The sequence below is a fragment of the Cetorhinus maximus genome, chromosome 6 (assembly GCF_964194155.1).
Source record: "Cetorhinus maximus chromosome 6, sCetMax3.hap1.1, whole genome shotgun sequence".
In the NCBI taxonomy this organism is placed as follows: Eukaryota; Metazoa; Chordata; class Chondrichthyes; order Lamniformes; family Cetorhinidae; genus Cetorhinus; species Cetorhinus maximus.
In genome coordinates, this window is record NC_135884.1 from 16,317,848 (window position 1) to 16,334,855 (window position 17,008).

At 40.0% G+C, this 17,008-nt stretch overlaps 1 protein-coding gene across 3 annotated transcripts in view; it reads right to left on the bottom strand.

Moving 5' to 3' along the window:
- Positions 1–639: 639 nt before the first annotated feature.
- The window catches only part of mtmr14 (myotubularin related protein 14), a 67,950-nt gene continuing 51,581 nt past the window's right edge, over positions 640–17,008 (bottom strand). Inside the window, exons 15-19 of one of the 3 annotated variants that reach the window (XM_078543248.1) lie at positions 15,417–15,475; positions 11,222–11,348; positions 6,682–6,861; positions 4,608–4,760; positions 640–980 (exon numbers count right to left, since the gene is read on the bottom strand). In XM_078543248.1, the coding sequence (XP_078399374.1) occupies positions 800–980; positions 4,608–4,760; positions 6,682–6,861; positions 11,222–11,348; positions 15,417–15,475 (700 nt within the window). In that variant the 3' untranslated portion in view covers positions 640–799. Of the gene's footprint in view, positions 981–4,607; positions 4,761–6,681; positions 6,862–11,221; positions 11,358–15,416; positions 15,476–17,008 lie in introns of all 3 variants that reach the window. The other 2 variants (XM_078543250.1, XM_078543249.1) reach the window with 2 other exon arrangements.

The window sequence follows — 17,008 nt, forward strand, 5'->3', positions numbered from 1 at the left end:
ACACTATTCCACTATGTGGAAGTCAGTACGCCATAATAAAGCCTGCACTTATAACGATGAAATTAATGAGCCACTGGGTGCCAGATGCTTGAGGTTAATAATGTAAACTGTATTGAAATGTTGCTAAAATTTGAACAACCCTATTTGGGTACTAATTCCTTCTTTAAAAAGAGACCAATACACTAATTTCACCACACCTAACTATCTTGAGAAGTAGCCTTAAAGGAAGTGGCAAATCAAAATTCCTCTATACGATCAGGTTAACAATAGACCGGAGTATGTTAACAATGCTAACATTTTTAAAAAGATTCAAAGCTACAATTTTTGAACGAGTTAAAAATGTCACCGGACATGTTCACCATGACTTCTGATTGACCCTCATGCCTCTTAATATAGGACTTTTAGCTGGCAAATAATAGTCATTCATGACAACATGTTTTTAAAGTTCTCCAACATAGATGCAATGAGGACAAAGGTATTTCAAAAATAAGTAGTACTGACCCAAAGGCTGAACCTGGTTTTCTCACTTTCTTTCACCAGCATTTGGATGTTTGTAAAAGGGGGGGCTGGGGGTGTGCTGTGGAGGAGTGGGGTGGGAGGAGGGTGGTGACAGTCTCTCCACCTTCCAGAAATAAGTTTCAGGGCAGAAAATAAAGTTTTATAACAAGTAAACACAATCTAAGGTCAAAAAATGAAATAGATCATCAAGTTGAAAAACAAATTCACAAGTCCATCTTTGGCAATGTCACAGTTAAATCTGCACAGTGATCCACACTTTTTAAAAAAAATGTCAGCTGTGTCAGACAATGCTGTTTGTGCCTCTCAGTCCGACCCCACGTGCAAACTGCTCTAGAAGTCCACCAATGGCTGATGAAGGGCTGGATGATACAGATCTGAGACCCACAGTTGCACTGTATGCAGACAAGAATATGGCTCGGACTTCCTCCAGCTTAGCCTTGCGCTCTGGGGTATGTGGATGGCTGCAAAAAGAGAAAGTTATTTTGACTGTAAATTTGAGATTCCATTGAGACTGTGAAATTACTCCGATTTTTAAACACCATATGCTCATTATTCCCTTTCATTTGCATTAAAAATAATCCTGGGAATATTTTGCTCTTGGATTATTTCAAAACAAAAATAGCTTTCCAACGGTACACACATGGCCAACTATCATTTTGTTAAGCTGACAGCGTGCTCACAAGAAAATAAATCAGCATCTTTGCCGAGATTGGAGGTTGCCAAAATCAGAGATGTCAGCTGACAGGTTTGCCAGCTGTTAGAACACTTTAGATTGGTTGGGGGACAAGAATGGGCAAAATCCTGTTGAGGTGTTGGGGGTCTCGCGTGCTGGCTTCCTTTTCTTGGGAAGGCCTGCTGAACCACAAGCCAATTAGGCAGCAGCGAGACCACCAGTGGGCCTTCCCCTGGAATCAATAACCTGGAGGCTGAAGTCCCACCAACTCATCAAGAGCAAGAGCTGCCGGACAATCAGAGGAGGCTGTGGCTGCTGCCAGAAGAACACAGGGTGGCCGAGTGACCCAGAATACAGGTAAGTAATGTTGAGGGGGAGGTGGTGTTTCGTAAGGTGGGTTCACAGGGAAAGGGGGCCGGGGCGGTCTGAAGCAAAGGCAGGGAGTGACTCTCAGCAGGCACCCACCTTCCTGATGTCCAGTCCCTCGGTCAGGCATAGGGTGCCCGGCCGAAGTAATAAACTCCCCACATGGTGTAGTTGCCGTGCCCACTGCATGGCAACAGGCCCACTTGCAACTGGATTAATCCCAACAATGGAGGGATGGGGCCTTTAAATGGTCATTAATTGGCCTTCCCACCCAGAACTGAATTCTGGTGGAGGCAGGAAGGCGGCAGGGTTCAGGTACGCCACCATCCCATCTAAGTGTGTACTGTGCCCGCCTCCAAGCTCACCACCAGCGAGAGCACAAGATTCAACCCAACTGAACCAACCAATCAGACGTTACTTTCTCCAATGTTTGTTATGCACAAACTTGAAGTGGAAAAAATTAAATTGAGCTGCTTGCCCCCATATGCATTATATATTAAAAGGTGCAAGCTAATTTTCCTTAAAGGCTAATTAGTGGGGAGGCAGTGGGGGTGGTGCAGTGGCATTGTCACTCAACTGGTAATCCAGAGACCCAGGGTAAAGCTCTGGGGACCCAGGTTCGAATCCCACCACGGCAGATGGTGGAATTTGACTTCGAAAAAAAAATCTGGAATTAAAAATCTAATGATGACCATGAAACCATTGCCGATTGTCATAAAAACCCATCTGGTTCACTAATGTCCTTTAGGGAAGGAAATCTGCTGTCCTTACCTGGTCTGGCCTACATGTGACTCCAGGCTCTTAAAATTCCCTCTGAACAAGGGCAGTTAGGGATGGGTAATAAATGCTGGCCTAGCCAGCAAAAAAAATTGTCTTATTTGAAGGTCTTTTTAAAAAAGATAAAAAGGGATCAGTCATTGGTATGAATGCATTAATTGGCTTTATTTGAGTATTCCTGATCTTGTACTTGCAGAATGACTAGAGTTGGAGTGGAGTTAGAGTGATGGTGAATGTTATTTAACTTAAAAATTACCAATTACAGTAAGCTTCAAAATGTGCCAAATCCAGTGTCAATGTGGGGGGCAGATGCCAACTGGAAAGTCAAGCACTCACACCCCTTTTAGTACTTAGATTCCTCTTCAGTAACTTCTAAATCCACTTATTTTCTGCCACAAGAGTGCTCAAAGTTAGAAGGAGATATAAACAGCTTCAGTTATGATAAACCCTGTCTTTCAGTCAGACTCTTTGTCTTCACATGTCACAATGCCTATATTTGGGTCATGTTTTTTGAGCTGGAAGCTTTGTTGGTGCTATGTCAGCGATGTTGTAGCCCATTCTCAGTTTTTCCTAGTTTTCTAGTATGTCACACATGCTAGTACAACTTCTCACATCCAACAGTATTATGGCTTGAGTGCAAGTGCAAATTTAGCATCAATTTCTGGACTCATGGCTCCCAGAAGTTAGGTAGAAAACGCTTCAAGTAATTTCACACTGGACGCTTACAGAAAATAAACTGTTTACAGGTTTTCATCAATCTAGCCTGGATTAAAATTAGAATTGCAGCCTACCCTCTGCACTGGCTTACTTTCTGCATTTTATATTTAAAAAGTTAACCCTTTCATTGTTTTCTCCTCTACTCTGTTATGCCTTCCATTACTTTTCAAATCCCTCATCGCTGCAGGTAGCCTGCATTCTCCTGGATATCCAACGGACCGCAGAAATTTACCCAGCCTAGGAATCACCATCAGGAACTCTCCTCCTACCAACTGTGGTAGCAATGCGTGGGTACACCAATTCATTGCACCACAGATTTTGAGTTTACATATTTCACCTTTGAACTGGAAACTATTAAATCAGAATGAATGGCACAGGATTCGTTCACAGTTTGATGAAATATAGTTCAAATCATTGGAAATTTTTCACTATTAGATTAAATGCATTTACCTGCTGCATTTTATATACAAATGATTCATAAACACAAAACATACTTAATTATTTGAAATAACTTTGTCTTAGAGGTTCAGGTGGCCTGAAGTACACTGAATACAAATTAAAATCGCCATCCTGTTCAATCACAAAACTTGTAATTAAAAAGAAAATAAAAGCAAAAACTTTTCCACATTGCTATCAAAACCATTCATGCCAGTCACATTACTAACCCAATCTCTCTCACGCATACTGGGTTCTGTGAAATTGAAAATCTTATTTGGAAAGGAGTATTGAGAGCATATTGTACCGTTGGATGATCATTTTCCATAAAGGACCCTTTCTTTCATCAACAAGATTTTTTAGGGCATTCATTGGCAGTGTCAGCAATGGTTCACTGCCTGAAAGATGATGGATATAGGAATTATTTCTGTCCTTACTGCAACTCGCCTTTATTTGCTGGTTTCAATTCTGACAGCTATTTAAGCATAACTGATTTATTTTATTGACTGCAACCATTATTGTCGCAACCATTTGTTTTCACACCACAACTCGGATTAGCACAAAAATCCTCCTCGCAGCCTGTTCATTTCCACCTTCATACTTTGGTTTAATTCTTCTTTCTTCCTCCCACCCCCACAATTGTGCTTATCGCACAAATGAAAGCCTTGTCCATTTGAAGTCAGATATCAATGTCTGAAATGTAAAGGAGGCTCCACCAAAACATGTGTAGACAAACAATTGAGCGTCGCTTCTCTGTAATGTACATTTGGTAACATCATTTACAGCTCCCTCTAAACTTTAAAATTATTTTCTGGAGGGCTCCCCAAAATAACGACTTCTTCCAGGTTCTCGGCAACATTGTTGCAAATGAGCTTCTTTGAGGAATGCAAGGAACAAGCTAGTTGGACTGGTTACAAATATTTCTTCCTTTTGGATAAGATCCCTGATCCTACTGAGCTCCAGCTGAGAATGGAAGCTCACTGTGCAAAGAATTGTGCAAATAGTGCACGTGGACAGAGAAGGACATGAGAGGGACAACAGCTGGACAGACAGAGGAAGACACCTACAACAGGATTAAATAATTCTGATGCAAAAGTTGCATAATCTCAGCAACACTCACAGTCTCCCATTGGCTCCATCATCTTGCAAGTTGAAGGGGAGGGGTGAGTCATTGGTAACTACAGCCTGGTCATGAATACTGCCACAGCCAGACACGATCTGCCAGCTGCCATAATCCGTGGAAGAGGATGAAGAATGGGAATACTCTGTGGAGCTGCACAGGAAGACAGTGAAATACAAAATAAACACAACTGGCCTTTTGGACTGAGGTAGTGTTTTTTTAAAAAAAACCTTTACATGGTTACCCCACATGCTCCCTAGTTATGAAAAAGCTTCTCAATTGGTTTCTTCTTTACTGTGGGGCCAGTATCTTCGCCATGCCAGTGGGGCATTAAGTCATTATGTACAGCAACACCTGACTGCTTCTATAGGTTAAAGGCTTCAGTTAGAAGCAATAATAAAATGATGTTGCCATGAATCAAGGCTAACATTCAGTATAAGCCATGTGTTTTAGGCACAATGAAAATTAATATTTCAGATATCCAATTTCAGTAGATACTAAGATAGTTAACAAAATTTGCAATGCCAAGGCTGTAACTTCTCCTAATGCTGATTGCAATTGGATTCCGCAAGGCCAATATGGAATCAAAATCAATGCTTGTAGGAATCTTGAAATCCTCTTCAAAAAGTCTTAAAAGGATGGAGACAAGGGTAGTGTTTTGTATTCCATTTTCCTAATTTCATGTTTTATTTAAAGTCTTAACCTAACAGGAGATATTTAAATTTGTTATAGTTTCCCCAATTGTGCAAAGACATGGACTTGTGCTGGATACCAGATGGCCAGTAGATGTTTTCTGCTTCAAGACCTCCAGTCAGCATGCAGGACTAGAAACAATGTAGATCTATGTTGCTCCTTATGGTGCAGTTCATGAGCTGATCCTTTTGAAAGGTGGCTCCCTGGTGAGTGTGGAAACCTAAAATTGTGGGAAGAGCCAGAGCAGGGAGATAAACATTTGGAGGTCACATTATGTTCTTATTTGGGAGGGGGATAGAGAAGTGTTTCAATAGAAAGAATGTGCCATTGCACATACAATTCTCTCTACATTAACTGAAAATTTGTTTAACTGCAAATTGGAGTAATGCCAGATGAAATAGTAAATTTTAAGACAAAATATAGGATATCAACGATGAGTTTAGAAAGGAAGCGCACAGCAAGTCACTAAAGAGTTAGAGGAATTGAGAAGCCACAAATTTTACCATGGGGGATGAAATGTGTTAGCAATACCCCAGAGCTACCAGGTGGTTTTTCTTTTCAGGTTTTCAAAACAAGTCAGCAACCCACCCCTGCTGATTGTAATTCTTCAGCACTGTTACAACATGGAAGCCATGCTGAGGGCTTTACTCATGCCAGCCCTCTCTGGAAAAGTAGGAATGACAATTTTAACACAATAACCATATAGAACATGCACAATACACTGGTTAGCCAAACTGCCAAATAAAGGTTAGTAATTTGAGAGAGTGTGGTACCACAATCATGCTGGAGCTTCAACGTGTTGGGTTATTGGGCAGTGGAACTCAGGAGTAGTAATCGGCTGTCTACTTGGTGCCTTCCTATATTTGCCAACATAACAGTGATTGCATTTCAGAAAATAATCCATTGGTATAAAGTTCTTTGGCTTATCATATTCTCATAATGTTCCAAGTCCATTCTAAATCTGAGACATCATTGTCTGTAGGTATTGAGGAACATCTCACACTTATCCATGGGGTTGTGGAGATAAAAACAGAATTATCAATGACTGAGAGTTTGTTACAAGTTTGGAACATTAGGGGTCTGGATAGAGACTAGATAACCTATATGTTCATTCAAGCCCCAAGTACATCTTTATAGCCTCAAACATAGTCAGTTTAGCTGTTAAAGTTGACCTTTTCAGATATTTACCATTCTAATCTAGATGTTCTATTATTGCGGCAATTGTTGGTAATAAGTTTATCTGTGGAGCTTTTTCCATCAAGGTGTTATCATAGTTTGTTAGCTATTGAAAACCAATAGTGTATTTGAACCCAGAACTCAAACATGCCCACAAGTAACCATTATCCTACGTACCCTTGGTAGAGGATGAAAATATACCAACCTTCTTTCAGGAACAGCCAAGGGGCTACTACTTCCTGTTCTCAGAGTGTTATTTTCTGATTGGTAGAACGATGGCCTAGCTTCAGATATACCAGGTTGCAAGAACCGGTCTTCTAGTTGGTTAGGCAAGTGAGGTTTATTCCACACAACAGTCTGTGGTGATGACGTTCGGCCTCTTCTCCTGGAATTCAACGAGAGCAGATAAAATTGTAGATGAGTAGAAATGTTTTTCTTTTTTACAAATCCAAAAGTCCACATGCTGATGACGTTGGAGTGATGGTAAATTGTTTGATGAAAACATTTAGTGATAATGCTCCAAGCAGCATGTCTGACTAGCCTTGACCTTAAAAAGGAATATAATACAGCTTTGAGTAAATTACCCAATTACTTTCAAATCTCTGAGGCTGCTGAGAATCGAGACCAAGAAAAGTAGCAACACATTTTTCCAGCTATCTTTGATAATGGTACAAAGGTTATATTACCAATGAGCAGCTAATTAATGCACAGTCAAGTTTTTGAGAAAACAGAAATTTCTTAAGATCTGGAATGCAGCGACGAGAACTTCCTCCCGCAACATCAGACCTACTGTGGGTCCTTATTAAGTGCTTTGTATACAGAGAGATAATGACTTCAAAGTAATTCATTGCACTTATGTATTTTGGGATGTTTGGATGCGTGATAAGATGCAACATAAAATCCTTCTTTCTCCCATAAACACCTGACTATAAAGAGATGCAGATAATTTGACTTCATTTGTCATTGTTGAAATTATGCAGATTGGGTGTCCAGCACCACACGAAGAGTCTTGCTAATGGTACAACTGCAATTGATGCAACCATCAACCCAAAACATATCAAATCTACTGTTTAACCCCAACTGCAGCATGATATCTACTTACTCACCTGCTCCACTGACACTTCTCTCAAAGAGATAAAAGCTGCTTTGTGTAATTTAAACATTGTCTAGTAAGACTCTCTCTGATAAAGTATGCAGACACCCAACTTGCCTGACTCAACCACTAATCTTGTTGGGTATTCATGGTGCATTCCATACTGTTTCAACCTCTTGGATATGAGTGACTGAAAAAGGCAACCCACAACATCTCTCCTATTGTGGGAAGATACTTGCCAGAGAGTGCCCTTACATAGGAGCCAGTGGAAGATTTCTGAATGCCACTTTCCAGATGGAGAATCCACTGATTTGTGCTCCCATGCGGGTGCAAGGTTTTAATTTTAATATACAAAAATTGCATTTTAATATTGAAAAGAAATCATTTTGGAAAAAAGCAAACTTATGAACACTGAGGCATCAAAGACTTTTAGAAAGTAAAGCAAGAATGAATGACTGAAAAGATACCCAAACAGAACATAATGAAGCGGGAGGGAGAGAGGGAAGGAATGAGCAAGCAAAGAAACACGGCACTCGAGGAAATAGAAAGGAGTGATATCAGGATGGATAAAAAGAGGACACAAGACCACATTAAAATTGTAATTGATTTATCCACACCAACACTGTTGCTGCCTAAAAGGATGGATGATTTAATGATAGCACATGGCATAGTAACGAACTTTATGTAAACTTAAACAAAAGGAAACAGGGTCAGCATGAAAGCTGCTTGCAGCTGCAAGACATACTCTTAGGAGTGGAGACATAGTACACCTGGGACTTGCAAAGTGGCATGTATAGTGAGTAAGTAGGTATTGTGCTACAGTTGGGGTTAAACGGTAGATTTGATATGTGTATTTTTGCTTTTGTTCTGCAATGAACTTTAAAAAATCAAAAGATGCTCCATCAAAACTTTAAAAAAACCCCTAAGGTCAACTATTACAATAAATGCTGGAAATGACCTTTTGTCATCCACCTGAAATGTTAACTCTATTTCTCTCTCTACAGATGCTGCCTGACCAGCTGAGTATTTTCAGCATTTTCTGCTTTTATTCAGATTTCCAGTATCTGCAGTATTTTGCTTTTGTATTAGAGGTCAATTACAATGGTTCCTTATCAATTTGAAATTATTCTTGTTTACATGATGAATACAATATCACCAATTTACTTAAGTCCTTTGCCTCCAATTTTTGTACTTGCATGTTGAGTAAGACATTCCAAGTGTCTCCGAATCCAGTTGTTTCCCCTGATACAGCCCCTATCTATGCACTCTCAAACTGAACACACTGGTGTAGAACTGGATTCCCCATCGCTGCCAAACTGTCCACTACTCTAGGACTGTCCTTGAAGGCAAAGATAACACTGGGTTCCTTTTTTCCACTACCAGTCGCTTCTTTGAAATCCTCTCCCCTCCCTTCTCCTTCCACCCTCTCCTCTAATAAGTGTGAGGAGTTTATATATGTTTTTGTCACCAAGGCCATCTGTTCAGCTGCCCTTTTCCATGCCTCCTAAGATAATTCCCTGAGACTACATCCAAAAGTACTCATCTCTTTTTCTCATTTCTACCTCATCACCTCTCGACTCCAGTCCTCCTAAACTCCTGACCACCCAATTTCTGTTCCTGGTCCTCATGCTGGTAGACAATCTAAATGGTTCCCTACCCTTAGGCACTCTCCCCTTGCTTTCAATAGTGCCATTATCAACCCTTTCCTGAAAATAAAACACGTGGTGCCAAATTTTTGTCTGGGTTCAGGAAGACACAACCTGCGCACTTTCGCGGCTCACAAGATGCATTAAACTCTAATTTCTTTTTTGAAATATCTTGTGTGCATCCTTGTGAAATCCCTTCAGATGCCAGAAATTGGGCTACTATACCTCTCCCTCCTCACTGTTGTCCAAAGAACTATTGTTCACTTTCATATCTAGCTTTTGATAGAGGAGAATCTGGGTAAGGACCTGAGGGTGTTAATTCGCTGGGTTAAAAGCCCCATGGCATGACCCTGATTCAGTTTTAAACGGACAATGAATTCATGGACAAATATTGTCAGATTCAACGTCTGTGTTGCTGCCTCCCCTAGTAACCTCACAGCTTATAGAAGGTTGTGTGTAAGGGCAGGTATTCTAAGATCTAAAACAAGTGTGAAAAGCCTCCAGCATCTAAGCCTCAAGCTGCTGTCTACAAGGAATTGATGCTAAGAAAAACTCAATTTGAATTCGACTGTTCAGGGTATTGTGTGTTACTTTGCCTAGGTCTTTTAAAAACCTATGCGTCTCACTGTTGCCTTAACAGAGGTGTAACCGGGGTTTAGATTAACTAGGGGATTTAAAAGTTATCATGGTAGTAATTTATAGATCTATGTATATGCTTAAAATCATTTCTTCTATTAATTAAGATTTTAATTTAGTTTTGTAAGAAACCTATATAACTTGGCGGCCTTCTTTTACTGAATTCAAAACCTGCAACTCAAAATAAGTACAAATTGCAAAAATAGTTGTAGCAGCTGCTTCAACTTTCCCTCTGGGATTTGGGCAGCTTGGCATTTACCATCTGCTTGCCATAACAACACCTATATCAGTTCTTATCCAAGTGATTATACATATCTAAAATCAGATATCCAAGTTACAACCAAGTATGCATCAGTATTCATTATAGTGACTATAGTCAAGCCAACCCGGCAGGTGAATGGATTTAGCTGGCTTTTTATATTAAAGAGATAAAAACATTAAAAACCCAATGTTTCATGCTTATTTCTATCAATTTATCATCAGAAGCAGAAATGCATACAGTTGCTGACATTAAATACCATCTGCCACTTTATTAATATCCCCATTCAACTACTTTTCCTCAGAATGATTTACTTTACCTCATATTTTAATATTGACACCACTCACTCTAGCTCGACATCTTGATCATGTCATTTTTGTGTCAAGGTGGTCAGGATGTGCCCACTCCCTCTAGCACTATATCTAAATCATTATGTGCCCAGCAAACATTGTGGTACTGAGCTATGTAGGCTAGGACAGTTTCAAATCCAAATCAAGTTCTGTGTTGAATTAGAAGACATCAACAAGGGTGGTAGTGAGGGGAGAGCTGCTCCAGCTGGGCTTAGAACGAATATTATCAAATCTCTCCACTCTTGATCCCCCCAATAACTGAATAGTCTGTCAGTGCTGTCTGCTTGAATTCAGATAGGTTAAAGATCCTATTGGGTGAAGCTTCATATCAGCTTCATATGCCCCTTGAACCACAGCCCTAATATTAAATCACCTCTTCAGGAGGGAATAAGATAAGAAATTTGAAGAGAATGAAAAAAAATCAATAAAACAGTCATTCACAAGGACAGCATGTAGTGTGCATTTCCAACATGCTGAATGTAGTGACGTGGTGTGAGTTTATGCTCACAGCTTCTCACAGAACAAGTTATAAAACTCAAGCTGCATTATCAGGGCAAAACACCTACAACAGATGCTTCCCAACAAAGGGGAGCGGGGGGCGGGGGGGGGGGGAGAAGAGGGAAACTTCATACCCCGTTACCCAAAATTATACCGCTCTCACATACCTCCATCTGCTTGTAGGAAAAACACGTGCTTAGAAACCAAAGAGAGGCTGAGAAGGAAGAATAAAATATAAAAAATATGTATATAACATTACTTACCAAGCCACCTGTGTTGCTGGGCCTGCTGTCATTTCCACTGCCTCATAGTTGAAAGTCCCTGTAGTAGTGGGAGACTCCTCCATGATGACAGAGAAATCGCTACTCAGACTGGTAGTACTTCCTCGGTCTGTATGCGCTAACACAAATACTTGTTAAGCATCAGGTTCTGACACGAGTGCATTATGCTGCAGGAACTTTAGTCCACAGTATGCATCATATTTGTGCCAGGCCAACCTCAATTAAAGTCACAAGAAAGTTCCCTCAAACATTTTCAGGGGCAGTTCTCAGTCATACATGATATTCATTCAGAAGAATCTTTAAATGTGGTAGAGAAACGCAGCTTTGAAGCCCATAAGCTAAATGTTTCTTTTGATTAGTTTTCTGGTGTGAGAGACTCTGAACAAAGGTCTCACCAGGTTCATTTCAAGGGCATCTATTAGTGGAAATCATTAGTTAGTCTCCACATTCCCTACAGCTGAAGCCTCAGAAGCATTCACCTGCCAGAATTTTTATGTTTTTCGCAGTGACCACATACGGATATTCTAATGTAGAATGAAATGGAGTTGACCTGACATTTTATATAATCTCAATAGTTTATGTACTTCACAATATTTTAAGACTATCTTCTTGACAGAGACATTCATTAAGAGGGAGTATTTCTAATTTGCAATAGAGTTACATGAGCCACAATGGGAACATTGAAAATGCATTGCTAAATATATGTACCCCATATATTAAAAAAGCCCTCCATTTACACAGCATCTCTCATGATGGAAGTACTGTACTCCTGTTACCAACATCATATTAACAACATAAATACTATAGAACGCATCTAATCCCCAATGATAAAAGAAACAAATGTTTATCATCTTGTTTTAAGGGGCACTTAAAGCCAAACACTTCATGTAAATGCCATAATTCTAACACATTGAACCTCCCAATAAAGACAATTTGAACCCTGGCCCCATAATGAAGAAAACCAACAAGGGCATTTTTTTTCAATTTGAACTGGTGAAAATTGTTGATAGTAGTCCCCAAAACGCTGGTTAAAAAAATCCTGAATTCCATTTAATAACAAAACAGACGTAGCCTTATTCAGTTATGCAACTAGCAGCCCTCAAAAATCAGTGTTCTAAACTCAAACTGTTCACTCACACTTTACGAAACAATGAAACATTTCATACACAAAGAGTGGACAGAACGCAAGAGGACATCTAACAGATCACAAGGACACATGAAACAGGTGGATCTCCGATGCGGATTCCTGCACTTACTTCTTCTATTTCAGTTTTATTATAAGTATATGGGTAAAACTTTTAGCTTGGCAGATGGGCACGCGCTCAACCCGCTCGAGCGTAAAATGATGCACGTTGACATCGCGTGAGCATCCTGACGTCAACACACAGCTGCACGATATTTCATTAAGCGGGTGCACCTTGGAGACGGCTGTGTGTCCAACAACAATTAAAAAAAGGCCTGAGAAGGCCATTAAAGGAGCAATTAAATAGAATTTTTCGCTGCCAGTCCAATATCCATTGGGGTCTCCCCACACAGGTTCGAATCCTGCCGACTGCGCTGCTCAATGTTCTTTCCGTTAGATGCCTCCAACTTTCTGGTTGGCAGGCAAGCGAAAAGGCCAAACGGCTTTTGCACTTTTTAGGAAACCTCATCCATTTTTAAAGCAAATAAAAATAAAATAAACATTTTAAAAAGTAATTTATAACATGTCCCTGCTCATGTGTGGGGGGACATATTTAACTACATTTTTAAGTTCTTTATTGCTTTTCTTATACAACTCTGCACCTCCCTGAGGCAGCTCTGTGCCTCAGGGAGATTATGAAGTGCTCACTCGCACGCACGTGCGAAGTTCGTGCTCGCCCTCCCATCCCGTCTGCACAGGCAGTGCTCAGCGCTGCCGCTCGCGTTTCATGCTGTGTAGGCTTTAATTGGCCCGCCAGCGTGAAATCGCTTTCCGGCCCTGATTGTGGGTGGCGGTCGGCTTCCTGACTGCCCCCCGTCGAGCCCGCCCGACAAGGTCACTATCCTGCCCCATGTGTAAAATGACTCGATAAGAAAAAAATGGGATCAGGGTCACAAAGCCCAATTCCAAGCCACATGAGTTCCCTGTCCCTCCTCAAAATTGATTGCAAGTTCAAATGACTTCATTTGGTGGTGGTGTTGGGTGCAGGACTGGGAAACACGTAGCTTTTAATCATTAAGTTAGTAAATGTGTGGGTGGATTAAAGACTCCAAACATTTTTTTCATTCTCTTTCTTCAATAAAAGCTTACAGTGTCAATGTTAATATTTTCAGACCCCTCTTCATAACAAGAGCATATCACAAAGCCCTTTCATGGCAGCGAATGGATTCTGAGAGTAGAAAATGAGTTATGGATGACTCACTACAGGAGAAGCTATTGAATAATTGAACCTTCAACATGTGCAGTATGAAAACCAATATATTTGTTAATAGCTATACTGGATACTATTATTTTTTTAAAAAGAGTATACATGAGCCGTGTGAGACTGGGTTATACAATACATCACAAGTTGGCAGATAATTATCGTTTTCAAAAAGTCTGATTGCAGCAGTGATTGAAGTGAACAGCAATTCTGAGTTCAGTCTATAGATGGTAAGTACTTGTTCTTAGAACTGTCTTAGATTTTTTTTTTAAATGACTGCCTGATTTTTATTTTAAATAAGACTCCTCTATAGAATTCTGCAAACCCACTATTTCAGAAATCAATTAAGTGGACTCACTGGTTGATGCAAATATTGAAATTCCCTTGGAGCACTCCATGCACGTGTCAGTGACTCTGTGATTGTTCCTTTTATAAAAGGTTTGTGAATTAACTATTTCCTTTTAAGTCTCAGGCCCCTATTAGTCACAACAGCGGTAAATAATCTTAAGGGTAATGTTTTTTCAGGATCAAGAACTTTTCGGAATCAGGAATTTACCAAATATTCTGGATAATGGTCAATCAGTACTTAGCTGGTATAACTCTATTTGGCCAGGAGATCCCGCCAATATGCCACACAAATGCTTCAGCAGTCTCTAATAGTAGAAACTGGGCACTGCATCACTGTAGTGCAACAAGCAGGACAGATTGAGAATACTTCAGATGTTCTGAATAAAGTTTACTCAGCATTTGAAGCTGTAACACACTGTTTCTGCCACTAGATCCTGTTAGTGAGCTAAGCAAATGTCTAGCAAATGCAGGTGCAGCAAGCAATTAGGAAGACAAATGGCATGTTGGTCTTCATTGCAAGCGGTTTTGAGTACAGGAGTAAAGATGTCTTGCATAGATCCTTGGCGAGACCTGACCAGGAGTATCATGTACAGTTTTGGTCCCTTTATCTAAGAAGAGATATACTTGTCATAGAGGGAGTGCAACAGAGGTTCACCAGATTAATCCCTGGTATGACGGGACTGTCTTATGAGGAGAGATTGAAGAGACTGGGTCTGTATTCCCTAGAGTTTCAAAAAACAAGGGTGACCTCATTGAAACTTACAAAATTCTTACATCGCGTGACAAGGTGGGTGTAGGTAAGATGTTTCCCCTGGCTGGTGAGTCTAAAAGCAGGGGACATAATCTCAAGGTAAGGGATAAGCCATTTAAGACTGAGATGAAGAGGAATTTCTTCACTCAGAGGGTGGTGAATCTTTGGAATTCTCTACCCCAAAGGGCTGTGGAAGCTCAATCATTGACAGTTATCGATAGATTTCTAGAGACTAGTGACATCATGGGATATGGAGATAGTGTGAGAAAATGGCATTGAGGTAGATGATCAGCCATGATTTAAATTGAATGGTGGAGCAGGCTCGACAGGCTGAACGGACTACTCCTGTTCCTATGTTCCTTTGCAAATGGAGTAGAAACTAGGAATTATGATACTGCATTGCAACACTCATGGGGCTCTGGCCTTGTATTTTCTTTTGATCTTTTAGAGGTCCATTGTGACTTGACATACAACAAATCATCTATCACATTCACTGCTATATTATAGCTACTCTGTAACCTTTAAATCCACGCAAATTAAGACTTCATTTGTAACTGTGCAGTTATCAAATAATTTCCAGCAATGTTTGGTGCCAAGATTGCATTAGGGTTGCGATTAAAGTATTGGACAGTGCCACTGTAGGTATGCTGTTTCTCCTTGGATCTAAGAGGATATGGGAAGTAATCATGCTTACCTAGTAGACAGAGATCTTCCACAGGAAACTCAGCTTCTTTAGAATGCGTGGTCTTCCTTCTGCAAGGGAAAAGGAATAAAGTTACATGCAGCAAAAAGGACTGGAGGTTTTTCTTTCTTTGCAAACTTGGCCTACAAGAATATATTTACATGGATCTGTTCAAAAGTTATTTAATGAGGTACTGCACAATTATAACAAAGATACTAGCACATAGAATTAAGGGGTTTGTGGAAAGTGGAAAGGGACATGGTGGAAGGAAGCAAACAAGGAATAGATGTAAATCCAAGTCTCATGAACAGCATAGATAGTTGTGTTCCAATAAGGTTTGTCTAGTTGTCGCTTTTATATTTACTATGTACATTAATCTGGACTTAAGAATTGAGGGAACAGTAACAAAATTTGCTGGTAACACCACATTGGGTGGCATCGTGAACTATGCAAATGTTTGTGAAAGACTGCAGGAGGTCAAGACAGGCTAGCATGATTGACAAATGGTTGTCAGATGCTGTTCAATGCGTAAAAATAGGAAGCAACATTTTGGAGGAATAAAGAAAGGATTTGAAATGGAGTAGAGAAGCAGACTGACACTGTTGTGTAGATACACACCATTAAGAATGGCAGCACAATAGATAAAACCAGAAAAAAGAAAGTCTTTGTTTTAACCAGAAACCTAACGTACTGTAAGGCTGTGAACTAAATGAGGAGCTGAAACGGACTATCAAAATACATTGATTCTGTTTAAATTGTGAAGGTCAAGTTCAGGTACTTTCTGACATCTACCTGTACCCTCGGTACTGCCTAGAAAACAACAGAAATTAAGGGAAGGGGTGAGTGGAACAGAGGGAAAGAATAAAGACAACACAAAAAGGATGCAGACTGCAAAACCATAAAAATTATATGGAGAAATCATTATTTTAACTCATGTTCTGGAAATATTTAAATAAGATCAGCTTCTGTAAAATTAGAAACTAGCTTCTTACTTTAGGCCTTTTTTTGTATGTGATACACCTAATACCAGGGCTTTCAAAGAATTTTGGGGAACTAGAGTCTCATGATTTACCACCTAAGGCCCGAGCACAAAACACTTGTTTGCTGGATGGGTCTACAGAAGAAATAAAGTACTAGCAGAAGGCAGTGTCGTACAGCAGATGTTGCATTATTAAATATTCATCCCTTGTTGCCATTACATTACAACGACCGAGTGGCGATATATTCAGACTCTCTCCCCTCCCAAACTGCTTTATTCTGGTATAATTTGTACTTAAGATTTCCACTGAGATCGCTTTGTGAATTTAATATATGATAGCAACAGCTACAAGCCAAAAGCCCCCATCTCTCTCCCAAATTTTTTCAAGTCTTCTACCTCTATCCAACCTCTTTCAAGCTTGTATACAGATGCTACTAATATTGCTATACATTTGGTTCTCTGGTGATTCTTAGTGTGGTGACATGGTTTTCAGGATTAACTTTCCATCAGAGGTGGAATGTTCTGTTCACACAAGGTAAGCAACATACAGAACTCTTGCTGAGAATCAACAATTTGCACCTTTTAACATAACAAGCTGCACAACGAGCAAACAGATGCCAGATTA